Genomic DNA, 20,824 nt, shown 5'->3' on the forward strand with positions numbered 1-20,824 from the left:
CAACAACATAAATCTAAGTCAGAAATAAGGATCTTAATGAGTTCAGTGATCAAGTTCAAATGATGATTGTCATAATATAACCAACACCATCAGATCACTTTTTCTCTTTGTTCATCGGGCAGTTATAAGATACAACAGCCAAACAAAATCTAAAGTAAATGTATAAGTGTCAAGAGCCCGACTAAAGCAAACACCCATCACCATAACGGTGGCTTACAATTTGTGATTTTCTCCTTCAGTGATTCTGCTTGTTAACATCAGGTGTCTTCAATAATGATCAATCATTACTAAATTAATCACTTAATTAGCTCATTAACTTTAACACTCTTGAGTGTTAATTTAACACTCATATTTTAACACTTTACACTCTTGAGTGTGGACTCATATACACTCCCAGGAGTGTTAATTTAACACTGGAGTTTTTGCTGTGCAGCACTAATACCTATATTTAGTTTTTAACTGAAGATATGTCATAGTAGCAACAATTTAAATTGATGAATTTCACTCAGTTAGCCTATAGATTTGGATGAAAAGTGAAGATTCACTTAAAAATGGACTAAAAGAAAAGCACATGATGGCACACAGTTCACTGCAGGATCAGGCCTGAGATTTCTGCTGAAATATTTTGACATTACATTTGACCAAACGTTTGACATTATTTTAGGTGCAGAACTGGAATAAATCTGCTCACTGATGATGCAAAAGCTTTGAGGAAACAAAACACTTTCTGTATTATGAATGATGCATGATCAAAACGCCAACAGCAACGCCAAAATGCCATGATTGACGCCAGCAGCCATATCACCCTGTAGCCCAAGACTGGTTGCCCACTGAAGCTAAGCAGGGCTGAGCCTGGTTAATACCTGGATGGGAGACCTCCTGGGAAAACCAGGTTGCTGCTGGAAGAGGTGTTAGTGAGGCCAGCAGGGGGTGCTCACCCTGTGGTCTGTGTGGGTCCTAATGCCCCAGTATAGTGATGGGGACACTATACTGCCAAAAGAGCACCGTCCTTCGGATGAGACGTTAAACCGAGGTCCTGACTCTCTGTGGTCATTAATAATCCCAGGATGTCCTTCGAAAAAGAGTAGGGGTGTAACCCAGGCATCCTGGCCAAATTTGCCCCTTGGCCTCTGTCCATCATGGCCTCCTAATCATCCCCATACACTCATTGGCTTCATCACTGTCTCCTCTCCACCAGTAAGGTGGGCGTTCTGGCGCAATATGGCTGCCGTCGCATCATCCAAGTGGATGCTGCACATCGGTGGTGGTTGAGGAGATCCCCCCCTTCCATATGTAAAGCGCTTTGAGGTCTCAGAAAAAGCGCTATATAAATGTAACGAATTAAAAACATTAAAGAAGCATGTCAAGTAAAAATACACCAACATATAAACAGTCTATCAGTTAAATAAAGAACGGTAACTGTTAATGCCTTTATATAAAATGCATTATAAAAGTATTTTAGTGCATTAATTATGCACTTTTTGTATTATCTCATGAATAGTTGCAACAAGTTATAATGCATTATAATACTTATCTATTCATTGAACACACCTTTAGAACGTATAATGCATTACCACATGACAAACAACCTATATGTAAAAAGGAGTTTGCAAATATTACTGGTTGAACTATCCCTTTCATAATCATTCACCTCATTCACTCTCTTTGAATCATTCACCTCATTCACTCACTTTGAATCATTCACCTCATTCACTCTCTTTGAATCATTCTGCTCATTCACTCTCTTTGAATCATTCTGCTCATTCACTCACTTTGAATCATTCAACTCATTCACTCACTTTGAATCATTCAACTCATTCACTCACTTTGAATCATTCTGCTCATTCACTCTCTTTGAATCATTCTGCTCATTCACTCACTTTGAATCATTCAACTCATTCACTCACTTTGAATCATTCACCTCATTCACTCTCTTTGAATCATTCTGCTCATTCACTCTCTTTGAATCATTCTGCTCATTCACTCACTTTGAATCATTCAACTCATTCACTCACTTTGAATCATTCTGCTCATTCACTCACTTTGAATCATTCAACTCATTCACTCACTTTGAATCATTCACCTCATTCACTCACTTTGAATCATTCACTCACTTTGAATCATTCACCTCATTCACTCACTTTGAATCATTCACCTCATTCACTCACTTTGAATCATTCACTCACTTTGAATCATTCACCTCATTCACTCACTTTGAATCATTCACTCACTTTGAATCATTCACCTCATTCACTCACTTTGAATAAATCACACACACTTTTCATTAGTACCTACTAGAACAAAGACTTCCCATCATGCACTCTTATCTTTCTTGTCCCCTTGTCAGGGTGAAGATCTTTCTTTTTTTTTCCATTAATCAAAATCAGCACCAATACATTTGTTGAGAGCACCATTTTTACATTTTACTATTATAGTACTATTGTGTAGCATTAATGTCACTATTGACTAAAAACCATCTTTAAAGGACTTCACATAGCAGTATCATGTTACAGTGACAGCATCAGGTGGTAATACCAAGCTACATTAATATATACTGTCCCTACCATAGCAATAAATGATACTTTTACATTATACACACTATAAAATGTTTTTTTTGCAGGTTTGTTTCAGTCAACTGCAGCTAAAAATACACTTTTACCACAGTACTCTTTTTGTTGTCAGTATTGTGCTACAGTTTTACAAAGCGTGAAACCAGTACATGTAAAAGAACTGACTCAAAAGAGAGTTTCATTGACATTAAATTTTAGTCTGACGCACAGTTATGGTTTTGCATGTATTACCTCGAGTTTAAAATGAGTGGAAGTTCAAGTTGTGGCCAATTGATGTTGTTTATCCTGTAGTTTTTAACATCGCACTGTAAATAAACAGAAAAATGCCATCGCTTGACCCTTGACCTATGCTCAGTATGCACCTGTCTGCATGTGTGCCACTTTATGTGCCAAACAAAACTCAGAAACGTTACTACTCAAAAGCCTTGAGCAAAAGGCGAAAATAATAAAAAGGCATAACAGATAAATAAGAGATGAAAGCCAGAGAAACGTCAAACTGCAGTGGTTCTCATGAAGGAGGAAGAGGAACGTATCTCTGTCTTCAGTAATGCACAGTATAAGGTGTGTAGAAAAGATAGATATGGTATATACTTGTTTCTATTTAAACTGGATCAACAGAACTCACACTTGCTTGCGTTGACAGGCATGCACATAAACATGTGTTCTTAACAGAGCTTGATAACGTCCTCAAATACTGTTTAAACTGCTTAAAGAGCAAAATAACTCGACAGAACGCCACTTAGTGGACAAAACAGTGTTCATTCTGAGCCATATCAACAAATATCAATATATCAGATTACATATGGAATGATGAGCATGAAAATATCAGCAGAATTTGTCCACACGTTATTAAAAACTAATTTAATTGTATAAATTATATCACTGTGGCACAAACGTCACAATAACTGTGTCTATACCAACTACAAAAGGTAAATGCATTTTATGTGCGTGATTTTTATTATTATTCACTTCAGTACTTACAAATTAATTACTAACCCAGACACAGTAACGAGTGATCTAATATCCAATGCAGTTTATATTTTAGTATAAAAATATCTCTTTTCTCTCAACAAATACAAGTTACTGTTAAAAGAGGCTGTGATATCTGTGCTTTTCCTCGTGTTATGCACCTTGTTAAGGGGTAAATTAGTTAAACTATGACTGAAATGGTGCTGTTTGTATATCAATAATCACTGTATTTCAAGGCAATTAATAACCTGTGCTCAAGTAAACACATGTTTACAGGGTCCTTACTTATGTCTGGGAAAATTTACAGAAACTAATTATTGGTGTTTAATTAAGGCAAGTGTCAATACTTCTATTGTTCATGATGGATTGATGTGATTGGATCAAACCCCTAACCTTCGACCCTGCAATGCTGACTTTTGATTTTCACCTGGCAAAAACATCCTATAGACTTACACTGAGCAGAATATCATAGGTTTGGAAAGACGTGAGGATGAGTAAATGATGACAGAATTTTTTGGGCCCTATTTTAACGATCTAAGCGCATGGTCTAAAGCGTACGGCGCAAGTGCACTTAGGTCGTGTCCGAATCCACTTTTGCTAGTTTAACGACGGGAAAAAAATGGTCGGCGTGCCCGGCGCATGGTCTAAAAGGGTTGTCCCTATTCTCTTAATGAGTAATGGGTGTGTTTTGTCTCTATTCTCTAAATAAGTAATGGGTGTGTTTTGTCTCTATTCTCTAAATAAGTAATGGGTGTGTTTTGGGCGTAACGTGCAATAAACCAATCAGAGTCTCATCTCCCATTCCCTTTAAAAGCCAGTTGCGCTCGTGCTATGGCGGATTCGCTATTTACATGGAGGAACTTGCAAGCGGAGAAACTGAACGCTTCTCTAGTGAGGAAACGGATTCTACGTTTTGCGCGTACACTTTATCCCGTAGATGGTCTGCTCGCATGCTTTAACCTCACACACGAGCAGACCATCTACGGGACAAAGTGTACATGCGCTGTGGACCCGCCTATAGGCTCATATTACGAACGCGCTCTTTAAATAAGTTAAAATACTGCGCCATTGACTTTAGAGCAGGTTTCAGTCGGTCAATGGCTCAGTCTATTTCAGTTCCTCAACACAGCAATGCGCCAACAATGCGCCAGAACACACACCTGGTTCTCAGACCAGCAGCCCATGGACCACAGATGGGCGCAAATGCATTTGCTATTTAAACAATGCAGCGCAGGACGTGAAAATGATAACTGCGTCGGGCTGAAACTAGCAAAAAACACAGCGGGTGTATGATAGGGCCCTATATCTTTGGGTGAACTATTCCTTGTGTCTTGTGCTGTGCATGTGCTTTTGTGAAGAAAGTGAGTGGTGCTCCTATATACTAATATATCATCTGAAGCAACTAACATGGCAAAGGGAAATTATTAATAAACTCTTTGGACTTACTTTTCTCCCGGAGAACAGCATGCACAGCTGATGCATGGACCCTCCGTTCTTCGTCAGCTCTTTCTTCAGGGTTCTGGGTGAGGGAAGCGTCCACCCGCCCGTGTGCGTCCCTGAGCCCTCCATGCAGTGGATGGCATTATCAGAAGTGAAGCAGGTCGTGCGCGGGTCCTGGAGAAGACTTCCCTCGCTGTGTGTGCGTCTGCGCAGGGAGTTCTGCACGCTGAGTCCGCTCGGGTGCTTTTCACACGCAGAGGCTTCAACCATGCTCCTGCGTTTACTGTCACTGCGCTCCAGGTAGTTCTCGTCACTATCCTCCTCCTCCTCCTCCTCCTCATCCTCGTCCTCGTCCTCATCCTCGTTCTCGTACTCTTCATCGGTGCCGGGGGTGGAGAGGGCGTCCGCACTGAAGGAGCGATCCAATCGAAGCTCGGGGATGACAAATGATGAAGATGATGATGAAGGGGGAGCATTCGTGTCCAGCGCATCTGACGCATTATCTTCATCAACAAGCAGCTGTTTTTCCTCATCACAGTCTCGTGTGTGTGCGTGCGAGAACTCTTTCTCTTTGCCCTCGTCCTCGTTGACGCTGCTCTCTGTGCTTCTGCCATCTTCTCCTTCAGTGGAGGGTGGAGGTGTCGGAGGAACCAGGTTCTCCTCCAGAGAGGTACACATGTCCTCCACCAGCGTGAGACTCCTGGACCGAGGGCTCGCTGTGGTGACCGAAGCGTCCGACAGGTTCCCCGGGGACTGGTCCTCCTCAGAGGTCATTCTCTGGCCCCTGAGGTCACATGGCTCATCTTGCTTGGGTTCAAGCATCTGACAACAGAAGAACACAGTGTTGCAACACCGTTACATTACCATTTCTAACAGATCTGCAATTTCTGCATTCTTATGCACTATTCTATGCCGTTTTGTGCGAAATTTTAAAAGAACATTTTAAAAATGCATTTTAGAGCATTTTAACTACCCAGATGATGCACTCATTTAACCGGAAAACTAAGGGCCCTATTTTAACGATCTAAGTGCATGGTCTAAAGAGCCTAAGTTCACTTAGGGCGTGTCCGAATCCACTTTTGCTAGTTTAACGACGAGAGAAATGGTCGGCTCTCCCGGCGCATGGTCTAAAAGGGTTGTCCCGATTCTCTTAATGAGTAATGGGTGTGTTTTGGGATTTACGTGCATTAAACCAATCAGAGTCTCATCTCCCATTCCCTTTAAATGCCAGTTGCGCTCACGCCATGGCAGATTCGCTATTTACATGACGGAATTTGATAGTGGAAAGACCGAACGCGTCTCCAGAGCGCAAACTGCTCGAGCGCGAAGTAAAAGTGCACAAGCAGACCATCTACGGGACAAGCCGGATTCCACCATATCTTTATGTACACAATTATAATCTTTTACATTGTAATCTGTTTATATTAAATATTTGGCATGTTTGTGTGCTGCTGTGCGTCCCTGTGTGTTTAATAAGCAGAGTGTGCACGCGTTGTGGACCCGCCTATTGACTTTAGACCAGGTTTCAGTTGGTCAATGGCTCAGTCTATTTCAGTTCCTCAAAACAGCAACGGTCCAACAATGCGCCTAAACACACACCTCGTTCTCAGACCAGGGAGCAAATTCATTTGCTATTTAAACAACACGGCGCAGGACGTGAAGATGAAAACTGCCTCGGGCTGAAACTAGCAAAACACACTTGCGTCGCACTTGGCGCCGCATTGCACCGGGTGTAAGATAGAGCCCTAAATGTGAAACACTGGACACTTCGTGCATTCACATTTACAGATATACAATACCTGCATTCTTATGCACTATTCTATTCCATTTTGCAGAATTTTGGTAACACTTTATTTTGATGGTCCCTTTTGAACATTCTGTGGACTATAAGTAACTTTGCAACTACTGGTCAACTAACTCTGAGTAGAGTCTTAGTAGACTTTCTGCTTAATATCTGCAAACACTTTATTGTGATGCTCCTCAACAGACATTATACTGACTATAAGCAACTTTGCAACTACATGTCAACTTATTCTAACCCGAACCCTACCAGTCTACTAATAATACTCTAATGAGAGTTAGAAGGCATAGGTGTGATGTTACTTATAGTCAACAGAATGTGTTAAAGGAACCATCAAAATAAAGTGAAACAAAAATGTTAAAAAGGACGTGCATTTTAAATACCCGGATGATGCACTCATTTAACTGAAAAAACTAAATGTGGAACATTGGACACTTCATGCACTCACATTTTAACAAAACTCTACCCTAAACCTAAAGGTTATTGTCAAAGAAAATGCATTTGATGAAACAAACTTGCTATTTTATCTTGCTTCTACAAGTCTTTGAGCTCTTTTATCGTGACTTGTGTTTCACCGGACTCGTACCCAAGCAAGTTCAATGATGTACCAGATAAGTGAAAGAGATCAGATCAGCCATACATATGAAGCTGGTTATGTGATGCAAACATCAAAATGTATAAGTTTACAAATCATGCACTATGGTAAAAGTGTTTTGAGCACATAACATAGCCATTAAAATACTGAAAAACAATAAATATCTGTTAATCAATAATCTGCCACACACATAATTTGTGTGAACGGGAATAAAAGTAGTTGGTGTTTTACTGCCTCTAGTGTTCATTGCAGTGAATTGTGTGTATATGTAAGAGTTTTGAAAAAATGATTGTAGGTAGAGGCACATTTTTCTAATGAGCCTAGATTGATACTTAAAGTTGCAACTGTGTGTTAAAAAGGGATGCCAAGGGGTCCTGATGTCAATATGTGACATATAAGACGTTGCAACTACCCTGGGCAAATGGGCATCACATTAAATAAAACATAAATATAAATATTTTCAATCCTGATCCTGGAACCCAAATCACTGCATATTTTGTCACACATTTTGTCACTATACAAAAAAAAACAAAAAAAAAACAAGTGAGTGAGTGAATTCAGAATTAGGGTTGCTAATAATAATCTAGTCCACGTCAGCTAATATGCACGAGGAAAAGAGATGTGAAAATATAATATCAGTAATAACAGACATTCACATTCAGATGGGATTAGATTTTCCTAGAGGAGAGAGCTGGAAAACAAACGGTAATTTAATTTGCTCTGGAATTTGTGCAGAGATTGTGTGAGAAAAACACAGACTTGGCAGAAACAGCAACATACTGCGAAATATACGAATTTCTCTAATTTCCTTCAGGAAAACAATTCCCGTGTGAATAGGGCTTCTTTTCTGTCTATGTTTTTGTTTCAGGTTCCTTTGACGCTGGGTGCAATTAGTTTAAAAGAACAACAACAAAAAACAGAGGGAGGACATTTGAAGTAAAATACAGAAAACAATTACTTAAACTGAATTAATGAGGCAGACCATCATTGGTAGACAAATGTGTAGTATATTCAGTCCAGGGCAAGCCGTAAAGTCAAATATATTTTAGGCTGCTTGCAAAGCTGAAAAGAAGAATCTATAAAGCATTTTTAAAAAACATTTTGACGTCTTCGGGGATAAAGAATGAATGACCAGAAGGGGGGGGGATATCAAACGCAAATGCAGGGAAACTAGTTTACTAGTTCACTAACTAGTTCTTCAACATTGTCTACTAGTTTACTAGATCTATCGAGAGAGAGAGAGAGAGAGAGAGAGAGAGAGAGAGAGAGAGAGAGAGAGAGAGAGAGAGATAGATAGATAGATAGATAGATAGATAGATAGATAGATAGATAGATAGATAGATAGATAGATAGATAGATAGATAGATAGATAGATAGATAGATAGATATAGACAGACAGACAGACAGATAGATATATAGACAGACAGACAGACAGACAGATAGATAGATACAGTGGGTACGGAAAGTATTCAGACCCCCTTAAATTTTTCACTCTTTGTTATATTGCAGCCATTTGCTAAAATCATTTAAGTTCTTTTTTTTTCCTCATTATTGTACACACAGCACCCCATATTGACAGAAAAACACAGAATTGTTGACATTTTTGCACATTTATTAAAAAAGAAAAACTGAAATATCACATGGTCTTAAGTATTCAGACCCTTTGCTGTGACACTCATATATTTAACTTAGGTGCTGTCCATTTCTTCTGATCATCATTGAGATGGTTCTACACCTTCATTTGAGTCCAGCTGTGTTTGATTATACTTGATTAGGAAAGCCACACACCTGTCTATATTAGACCTTACAGCTCACAGTGCATGTCAGAGCAAATGAGAATCATGAGGTCAAAGGAACTGCCTGAAGAGCTCAGAGACAGAATTGTGGCAAGGCACAGATCTGGCCAAGGTTACAAAAACAATTCTGCTGCACTTAAGGTTCCTAAGAGCACAGTGGCCTCCATAATCCTTAAATGGAAGACGTTTGGGACGACCAGAACCCTTCCTAGAGCTGGCCGTCCGGCCAAACTGAGCTATCGGGGAGAAGAGCCTTGGTGAGAGAGGTAAAGAAGAACCCAAAAGATCACTGTGGCTGAGCTCCAGAGATGCAGTCGGGAGATGGGAGAAAGTTGTAGTAAGTCAACCATCACTGCAGCCATCCACCAGTCGGGGCTTTATGGCAGAGTGGCCCGACGGAAGCTTCTCCTCAGTGCAAGACACATGAAAGCACACCTGAAGGACTCCAAGATGGTGATAAATAAGATTCTCTGGTCTGATGAGACCAAGATAGAACTTTTTGGCCTTAATTCTAAGCGGTATGTGTGGAGAAAACCAGGCACTGCTCATCACCTGTCCAATACAGTCTCAACAGTGAAGCATGGTGGTGGCAGCATCATGCTGTGGGGGTGTTTTTCAGCTGCAGGGACAGGACGACTGGTTGCAATCGAGGGAAAGATGAATGCGGCCAAGTACAGGGATATCCTGGACGAAAACCTTCTCCAGAGTGCTCTGGACCTCAGACTGGGCCGAAGGTTCACCTTCCAACAAGACAATGACCCTAAGCACACAGCTAAAATAACGAAGGAGTGGCTTCACAACAACTCCGTGACCGTTCTCGAATGGCCCAGCCAGAGCCCTGACTTAAACCCAATTGAGCATCTCTGGAGAGACCTGAAAATGGCTGTCCACCAACGTTTACCATCCAACCTGACAGAACTGGAGAGGATCTGCAAGGAGGAATGGCAGAGGATACCCAAATCCAGGTGTGAAAAACTTGTTGCATCTTTCCCCAAAAGACTCATGGCTGTATTAGATCAAAAGGGTGCTTCTACTAAATACTGAGCAAAGGCTCTGAATACTTAGGACCATGTGATATTTCAGTTTTTCTTTTTTAATAAATGTGCAAAAATGTCAACAATTCTGTGTTTTTCTGTCAATATGGGGTGCTGTGTGTACAATAATGAGGAAAAAAATGAACTTAAATGATTTTAGCAAATGGCTGCAATATATAACAAAGAGTGAAAAATGTAAGGGGGTCTGAATACTTTCCGTACCCACTGTAGATAGATAGACAGACAGACAGACAGACAGACACACACACACACACTCTGGTGAGAAATAAACTCTTTACTGCAACAGAAAACAAGCTCAGCTGATGCAGCCAAAAGCAGAAGTCATAAGATTTGAAGAATTCATATAACCCCGGCTCACATGATGTACGGCGCATTAGCTCTCTCTCTCATCCATAACTGGAGCTTCGCTAAGAATGAGCCTCTTATCTCGCCGGTGGTATTTTTAGGCTGTGTAAAAGGTTACTACTGAACAGAGCGACACGGAGGAAATTAGGGCACAAGAACCGAAGACAGATGATTTCCTTAAACTCTGTCTTTGGCTCAGTTATCCGTGACGGGATGGTTCAGTCTGAGTCCCACGTGCATCACTCTCCCATCGTGACGCAGAAGAGAAAAATAGAATAGTTGCGTAATGTGGAAAAAAATGTGTTTGGGGGGGAAAAAGAAATAAGATAAAAGATATAAATAAGAGAGCAGCATGACCTACAGCTTTGACAGAAAGAGAGAGAATGGATTATACAAAGACAAGATAGATATCTTTTACCTGAGCAAAAGTGTAGTGGGTCATTGCTAGGGTGTTGCTAAGTGTTTTGTTGTTCACGTTGCTCAGTGGTTGTGAGGTGGTTGCTTATTGGCTCAAATCAAAAGAGCCCAACCCTACATGTTGAAATGGGCAATGTGCCTTCGCAAACACCACTAATTATTAAATCGATAAGGGTGCAGTATTACTTTATTCCCGCTGCTTGTACAACCTTTTTAGAGGCTCCCAGGAAATCATCTCATCTATTATTCATTCGAAGCATTAAGCCGTCCAACAACGATGACTGGAAAACATATTTTGAGCAGAGATAACTTTTTTTTATGCAGAATGATACTGTGGATTTGTCAAAAGATCTTTGGATGGTATATGAACACCAAAGACTTTAGATGTACAAAAACAGAGCATTCGTATTATATCTAGCCTTTAAAATAAGCTTTTAATGCTATTTGAGCATAAGAAACAATACTTTTGGGACTGATCATCTTGCTGGTTTTAAATGTCATGTAAGCAGGTTTTGAGGTTTCATGATTCCCCCATTGTAGTCGATAGGATGTGGTCTGGCATTGTGAATACGGCCACAGAGTCTCTGAGTTTTCTTGAAAGGGTCTTTGATGAACACTTATATCTGCATGTGAAACCAGAATTGTTCAAATGTGTGAAGCTTAAGACATGCTCTATGCAAGCTATCTATGTAATGACTTGCTTTTATTGTGTTGTTGTGTTCTGAAATGTGTCAAATAGTGGAAATGCATTAGCAGCAAGAACGCTATAGCGCACATTAACACAAACTGTCTTTTATACACACAGTTTTCTCTTTTCTCTGTCAGGTCAGCTACTGCAATGGACCCTTTTCACAGACTGCATGTGATGATGCGTTTCCAGTTATTAATATTGTATATAATCCTAAGGTTTTTTTATACTTATTTAATGTAGCCTATAATTTGCGTTGTCTTACCTTGGCAAAAAATGACTGAAAACTGGTTGCATGAGTGTTTCTAATACAAACGGCTGAGGGAAAGATAGCAAATATGACATCTTTCTCTCTTCTCACCACCGTAATCAATGTCTTTATTTTTCCCCCTCTTTTGGAAAGTCACAGGCCATTTGGGAGTAGACGTCAAAGCTGGTGGCAGAAAAACGGAGGTAACAAGTGGAGGAAAACGGGTGGGGATCCAGGGAATAAGGGGGGAAATGTCTTTGGATGTCAGAATCGGAATGCAGAAAAAAAGATGGTCCTTGAAGATAAACACTGACATTTTTGGTTGCAAGTCATTAACTCTTTCCTCGTCATTAACAGAATTGTCCGGCTTTATACGGTAGGGGGCGCTATTAGTACAGAATCTCCGGATCAAAACTCAGGCAAAAAAGAAGCATAAACAATTGATAAACACATTGCTTATGTGCGTTGTAGTCTTTGGGGAAACAACCATTTTCTCAGCTTTTTGCTCAAAATTTTGCTTTTTCATAAACTTACCCACATTCAAGTGTTGATAAAAAAGAATGCATGAAGCTAGAATAAAACGAGTTTGTTTGTTTGTAAAAGCAGAGGCTCTGTTCTTTCTTTTGATATACTGCATGTTCAGATACTCATGCAACAAAATATTCTGGGGCCCATGAAAGTTTTGTGAAAATGATAAAAAATATTGCAGTTGCAGCATGAAATCTTTTAAACCAATAAAATTTTACATAGATAACATTTTTATCTCACAATTCTAAAATTGTCTCGCAATTGCAAGATTATATCTTTAATATAGGCAATTGCGAGTTTATATCACAAAAAAAAATTAATTGTGAGATATAAACACAAATGCCAATCGCCAATTTTATTTTTATATTCTGCGACTTCCATAGAACTGTCACTTTCTGACACCAGGTTGGCTCCGCCCACAAAACACCAAAATAGAAATGTTATCGTGGATTTTTTTTTTCTTTCGCTAATGGAGCAAATTAGAACACAAAAATTTGATTTGTTGTAGTTTCCATTCATCATTATAGAAGTTTACCCAACAATTTCGACTTGCGCGAGAACCCCAGAAATGAAGTCCATTGTGGATCAATTGACCCTTCGCTAAGCCCCGCCCTCCTTAGTTACTGTTGCTACGCCTGACAAGCTTTCGCGCCTGGCACGTCTATTACAGTATGTATGCACCGGTGTCAGACATTCCCAAGGTGATAATTAGTAATTTTTGGCGAACAGGTGAAATATCTGAGAGAGCAAGACAAAAGGGACTGCAGTATGCATTCGAGGGATATATCCACGACATAATATGCAACCGATTAGAGAATAATTTCATCAACATGAAACAGTGTATGAGCCGCCTCGTATGCTGACCATTCAAATGGGAAACACACAAACTGAGGAACAGCTGTTCATGCACAGCAGGGTAAGTGACATTTGAAAATAATCTAATAATTATAAATCAAACAGCTTATCCATAAATCTTGTGGAATAAACACAAGACATTAGCCTGACCACTTTGCAATGATAACATTCTCCCGCTTATATTTTTAGCGCGCCAGGCTACTGCTCACACGTCATGGAGCAAACGTAGGTGTTTTTGTTAATCCTGTCGACATTTAGTTGTGAATGGGGTGTCCCACACTGCTTGATCCACACCCCACATTTCTCCCCTTGGGTTCTAGGTTTCGGGAAGGGAAAAAATGTCCCAAACTTTTAGGATACCGGGTATCGGATTTGCACAATCCATACACACAACGCTTCGGCGTGTTTCCCTCGCTCGAAAGCTTGCCAGACCTCCCGCGCCTAGTTACGGTTGCTAAGCCACGGTTGGCCTGTGGCGGTTTTCAGGGCGTGGCTTAGCGAAGGGTCAATTGTCTGAGTAATTTCAAGTTAAAGGGATACTTCACCTCTGGAAAGATGAATGTGTATTTAAAATGGGTCATTTATGTAGTAGAAATGTGAAATTATTTTTGAATTTGGAGCCTTCTAGACTGAGAAAAGCCAGAAAATTTTTTTTTTGCTTATGTGGATGAAAGACAACAACTCCCAGAATGCACTTGCTTCGCTGCTCTACGAGGACACTCCCAAGCCACGCCTACCGGTAAGAGAGCGCAGTTAAACAAAAAGGCTAGACTACTAGTGAGTCTCCGTGACGAGTCTGCCCGGGATTTCAAGATCGCCCAAAATGTCCGGGATTCAGCTTTTGCGTTCTACAGTCGCCATTCATTATGTTTACTGTGGCGAGCAGGACGAGGCTGAGGGGCGCGGGAGAACGGCGCGAGGCCGGCGCGAGGCCGGTGGCGTGATTACAGTGAGACGCACCGGTCTCGTACGACCACGACAACGGCCGAAACGGGTCCCTGAAAACGCAAAATTTTGAAAACGGGTTTCAAAGTGCAAGTTTTTGAAAACGGTCTCCGTGTAAACAACAAAAACGTGAATCTCTGAAGATAATGATGTCATGCACGTGTATTACGTGTTCAGTCTATAGTGTTTCATCGCCATCTACTGGCCTGACAGCAGAATACAGCGTTTTCAACGTTTGTCCAGCACTACATTGTTCTCCTGTACACTTAGGTTTATGATTTAGTTTGAAGCACAACAAACAAAGCGCAAGTTTGAAATTACGTCCCGCACACAGAAGTTAAAACACTTTATTCAATTGAGCATTGTACCAAAAACGTACCGAACTGTCTCGAATTTTTGTGTCTCGTTACACCCCTACACCTCCAACAATTACCTCATCTTCTCAGTCAAACATGACCGGACACAGCGAACACACTGAGTGCACATCGTCACTGGAAAACTGAAAGGGCAACATCGATTTAGGGAAGATGAGACACTAGTTATATCATATACGGTAAGTTATCATCAGAGATCCTGTGATCCACGTCTCACTGTCGCTTCCCGAGCTCGTCTGGCCCTGAGGACGGAGATCGAGACGTTTCTTTTTAAAGAAAGCAATCTGGGAGTGAAGCAATTTTAGCTTCATATGTTCACAATGCGTACAGTCGCGAGCAACTCAGCTGAGTCGGGCTGAAACAAAGACGAGATGTTATCAGGACCCTGAAAACTAAATTGTGCCTCTGTCTTGTTATATATTAATGAAGACACTCGCATACAGAGCATCAAGCTTCATCATCAACTACTGAACTCAACGACTTCAAAGGGAACACCGCCTTTTACTAAATAAATAAATACCAATGTGTTAGCCACATCTCATCAAAACCTAGCTTGAATATTGTGTAAACCAGTAGCAGGGTTATTATAGATAACTGAAACTAAACCTAAAACTAAACAAAATGTATATAAAAAAAAAAAAAAAAAAACGTAAACATTTTATTTAGTTAAAATAACTAAAACTAGAAATAAAAATGAATAACAGGAAAAAATATATATTTTCTTCCACAGAACTCATTTTCCGTTACAAATATCTCAATATTCTTCAGTCAAGATACATTTACTAAAGAAGCAAAATTACTGAAGACAATACGTGTTTCAAATAAGAAAATCAGACAAATAAACTTAATTCAAAAGGAAAATCAGATTATTTTTCTGAGCCAATTGGCAGATATTTTTTAAGCATAAACTCACTTTATTTTGATACAATTTTTAGTAAACAACACTTAAAAATGACTTAAGTAATTTTGCTTCTCAAGTAAATGTATCTTGATTTTAAATATTTAGATATTTGTACTGAAAAACAAGACAAAAATACTGAGGAAGAACATCATTTTTGCAGGGTAGACATATTTCATATATATATATATATATATATATATATATATATATATATATATATATATATATATATATATAAAGCATAAAAATGACAAACACAACAAAATTGCTAACAATTTTTAAGCTAAAATGCAAACGGAAAAATATAAAAATAAAACTAATTCAAAATATTAATAAAAACTATAATAGTATCTGAATGATACTAAAATAACTGCCTTCAGCACTTGATGAATCTGTAACTTACAGAGAAAGAATCCAAGACAAAATTAATACCTAATAATTATTTCATAAAAACTCCATTACCTGGAGGAAGGTTTTTTAATGAGTGATTAGAAATGGATGAAACAATCTAAAATGTGTTGGCAACTTTGCCTTTATCATTTTCCATTATCAATAATTATACCTAATAATACATTAAGGTTTGGTCTTGTTAAGCATCCTCCACAGTGATTTATGATCAGTTTTCATGAAAAAAAGGATTATGTATGTTTTCAGACCTTCATACCATAGAGTCGGCCTCAGACGACACATTCTCAAATCATTAAAGTACAGTATGATGCTCACTTAGGGCTGGGCGATATATCGATATAAAAAATATATCGATATATTTTTGAAATGCGATATGGAATTAGACCATATCGCGTATATCGATATAGTTCAAATTTGCGCTGTGATCCTTGCTCCCCGCGCCTCATTTTCCACTCTGCGTGCGTGTTTAGAGCATGTTATGTTATGAGAGGCGAATCATGACTACTTCAGAAAACCCAGCACAATAGGAACTACCAGGCAGTGACATAAGTGTACGCTGAGATAAAGTTTTTCACCTCAGAAAAACTGACTTTCTTGTCCTGTCAGCCGTTCTCGTATAGCGCACACTCTTCAATTGCACGCGCAAATGCAGCGCCGCGCGCTGTATCGCCTCACGCCGCACTGTATCAAGTGCAAAAGAAACTACGAGCATGCAACGCCGTTACGTTGTAAATTACACGAAATAAAAGTAATGCAGGTATGATTTTCATTCGATTCACCAGGAGCAGTTTCCATGTTTCATTAACAGTTATTGTTAATATTGTGTAGGCTATTCACCATGGTAACTGTCGTTTCCATATTAACCCCAAAATGCTATTTTATGCCTAAATGTTATTTTTTTATATTTTTAAATGACTGTAGTGGCTCATACCAACATTGTATTAACAAAAACTAGTTTGGGACTGCTATTTAATAACTTTAGCATAGGCCTAATGTTTATTTATTAGTAGCCTACTAGTCTTTACTAGGCTATTAGTCATATTCTTACAATTTATGTTATATATATGTGTATATGTATGTATCTATGTATATATATAGGCAAATTATATAACATGTTTACACAAAATTTGTTTACATATATATATATATGTATATATTCAATGTAAACTTTGATAATCATAATTAATAAATCGCAATTACAATTTGAAGGGAATAATCGCCAATTATGATTTTTGTCATAATCGTGCAGCCCTAACTTAGGTGAAGAAACCTGTTTATTATTTATTCATTTCATTTTGCAACTGTTCACTGAAATAGCTGGTTTCAATAAAACTACTTGTGACGTCATATTTGGCTTTGACTGAACATGCTCTCACTTTGCGGAAAAAATATCGGGATATATATCGTATATCGATATTCAGCCTAAATATATCGCGATATGACTTTTGGTCCATATCGCCCAGCCCTATGCTCACTGCACAAAAAATATCGAAAGCTTTCTCAAAATGGCAATCTCCAATTTAATTAGCCGTCTTTGTACAAATTCCCATGAGTGCACCGGCTTTTATCAGTCCACCAGGAAACATGTTTATCGGCACAGTGACTTTGCAAGGTTGGCATTAAACCTTTCAAAGACATTTTAGCAAGTAAACTAAATGGAAGAATCTCACGAAACCTTGTCAAGAATCTGTAATTCCAAAATCAAACGCATGAGAAAAAGAAAAAAAAAAAGCTAATTGATTTTCCTTAAAGAACACGATGGCTATTTTTAGGACCATTAATATGTTCTGCTTTGTGATATTTTTCCGGGGTCTGTGGAGGCACCGCGGGGAATACTCCAATAATTGTTTGATTAAAATATGTGTTAAACAAAAATACAATATTAAGTACAGAATATAAACTGCTTAAGAACGGATATAGTCACAATCACTGGAAAAATATTGTGTGTATCTGTAGCTGCATGTTAATTGCATCAAGCCCAACAGAACAGATGTATTTTTTCAAGCAGTCGACTCCATTATTATATAAAATTTTATATATTTAAAAAAAGATATTGGTTTATTGTGCATTTTCACATGTTTCAGCACGTGCCATGCAAGTAAATTGAGAAAACAACTTGAATCACAGACATTTACACATCTGGCAGACGCTTTTATCCAAAGCATCTTGTATTGCATTTCAAAGTGCACATTAACATTCCTATCAGTTCTTGCTTTCCCTGGGAATCGAACCCATGACCTTAGCGTTGCAAGCGCCAACGCCCTAATGTTTGAGCTACAGGAAAGACAGTTACAATATGCTGGTTGTGTATTCTGGACGAAATTAAAGACAGACCTTGAGGTTAAAGATGAGAGGAGGAGTTCAGGAATGTGTCTGAACTGTATTGATAGACGTCATGATCATCTGAGCTTCAGCTGACTGTGTGCTTGACTAACATGACCAGTCTAAAGCTATGCTTTATTTCTGCCAATGTTGTTTAGAGACGTCATAATACCCATCAAGATTACACTTTATGTTGATAGTCCACTTCTTAACTAACTTTGCAACTACATGTCAACTAGCAGTCATTACAGTATTAGTAGAGGGTTAGTAGAATAAGTTGGCATGTAGTTGCAAAGTTACTTATAGTCAGTAGAATGTCTGTTGAGGAGCATCACAATAAAGTGTTGGGCAGACAGTCTATTAATACTCTGATGACTGCTAGTAGACATGTTACAAAGTTACTTATAGTTAGGAGAATGTCTAAAGTGGGCTATCAAAATAAAGTGTAAGCAATAGTAAACTGGCTTTTCCGTACTATTTGCTATCTATAGACCACCAGGGCACAAAACATCCTTTAAAAGGGATAGTGCACCGCAAAATAGAAATTCTGTCATCATTTATTCACTCTAAGTCTTACGAATCTTTCATTCATTTAAAAAAAAAAAAAAAAAATGCTCTCATAATTTTTGTCCATTCATTTAAAGTCTATACAATCAACGTTTTCAAACTTCAAAAGAAGCATAAAGACATTGTAAAATTGTCTCTTCTGAAGAGACACGATCATATATGATATTATTTATTCAAATAAACACTGATCGATGCTCAAACACAGCAATCACAAACATCATACCATCAAATATGGAAACAGAAGCTCAACCATGTGATCTCGACTCGTGAGAACAAACCTCGCAGGTCAAGCAAGAGCGTTTAAGCCTCCGTTTACAGTTTTTGATCTTCACACTATTATCTTTCACATTTTTTGCAGGTGCAAAATTCTGGCCAGTTATTAATACACATGATATCAAAATCTGCAGAGTAGATTTTTTTTCTTACTTGCCATCTAGAATTTCCTTCTTAGCATTGTTCAGGATTCAGACACACCGAGTCTGTTTTAGACTACAGACTCATCTCTTTAGCAAAGCATGCACATAATTCATCATCTAAACACATGGTTACGCATTAATTAGTATAATATAGTTGGTACTTAAATATGACTTTGATTTAAACATATGCAATATAACAAAACAGACTAAGTTCAATTTCTTTGTCCGCAGCATGTAGTGTTGGTCAGGTGCTCACAAATATCTTAATAAATGATAATTTCCTACATTTCCAGATACACTCACCTAAAGGATTATTAGGAACACCTGTTCAATTTCTCATTAATGCAATTATCTAATCAACCAATCACATGGCAGTTGCTTCAATGCATTTAGGGGTGTGGTCCTGGTCAAGACAATCTCCTGAACTCCAAACTGAATGTTAGAATGGGAAAGAAAGGTGATTTAAGCAATTCTGAGCGTGGCATGGTTGTTGGTGCCAGACGGGCCGGTCTGAGTATTTCACAATCTGTTCAGTTACTGGGATTTTCACGCACAACCATTTCTAGGGTTTACAAAGAATGGTGTGAAAAGGGAAAAACATCCAGTATGTGGCAGTCCTGTGGGCGAAAATGCCTTGTTGATGCTAGAGGTCAGAGGAGAATGGGCCGACTGATTCAAGCTGATAGAAGAGCAACTTTGACTGAAATAACCACTCGTTACAACCGATGTATGCAGCAAAGCATTTGTGAAGCCACAACACGCACAACCTTGAGGCGGATGGGCTACAACAGCAGAAGACCCCACCGGGTACCACTCATCTCCACTACAAATAGGAAAAAGAGGCTACAATTTGCACGAGCTCACCAAAATTTGACAGTTGAAGACTGGAAAAATGTTGCCTGGTCTGGTGAATCTCGATTTCTGTTGAGACATTCAGATATTCAGATGGTAGAGTCAGAATTTGGCGTAAACAGAGGAGAACATGGATCCATCATGCCTTGTTACCACTGTGCAGGCTGGTGGTGGTGGTGTACTGGTGTGGGGGATGTTTTCTTGGCACACTTTAGGCCCCTTAGTGCCAATTGGGCATCGTTTAAATGCCACGGCCTACCTGAGCATTGTTTCTGACCATGTCCATCCCTTTATAACCACCATGTACCCATCCTCTGATGGCTACTTCCAGCAGGATAATGCACCATGTCACAAAGCTCGAATCATTTCAAATTGGTTTCTTGAACGTGACAATGAGTTCACTGTACTAAAATGGCCCCCACAGTCACCAGATCTCAACCCAATAGAGCATCTTTGGGATGTGGTGGAACGGGAGCTTCGTGCCCTGGATGTGCATCCCACAAATCTCCATCAACTGCAAGATGCTATCCTATCAATATGGGCCAACATTTCTAAAGAATGCTTTCAGCACCTTGTTGAATCAATGCCACGTAGAATTAAGGCAGTTCTGAAGGCGAAAGGGGGTCAAACACAGTATTAGTATGGTGTTCCTAATAATCCTTTAGGTGAGTGTATAGGAACTAGGGCTGCACGATATTGAAGAAAAATGTGATATGCGATAACTCATTAA

At 39.1% G+C, this 20,824-nt stretch overlaps 1 protein-coding gene across 8 annotated transcripts in view; it reads right to left on the reverse strand.

Moving 5' to 3' along the window:
* rgs3a (regulator of G protein signaling 3a) overlaps window positions 1-20,824 on the reverse strand; it is a 171,491-nt gene that overhangs the window by 62,021 nt on the left and 88,646 nt on the right. For all 8 annotated transcript variants that reach the window (XM_084413648.1, XM_084413647.1, XM_084413646.1 and 5 more), the window contains one exon: window positions 4,986-5,801. In XM_084413648.1, the coding sequence (XP_084269774.1) occupies window positions 4,986-5,801 (816 nt within the window). The remainder of the gene's footprint in view (window positions 1-4,985; window positions 5,802-20,824) is intronic.

This window comes from Rutilus rutilus (genome assembly GCF_951802725.1).
Source record: "Rutilus rutilus genome assembly, chromosome: 7".
Classification (NCBI taxonomy): Eukaryota; Metazoa; Chordata; class Actinopteri; order Cypriniformes; family Leuciscidae; genus Rutilus; species Rutilus rutilus.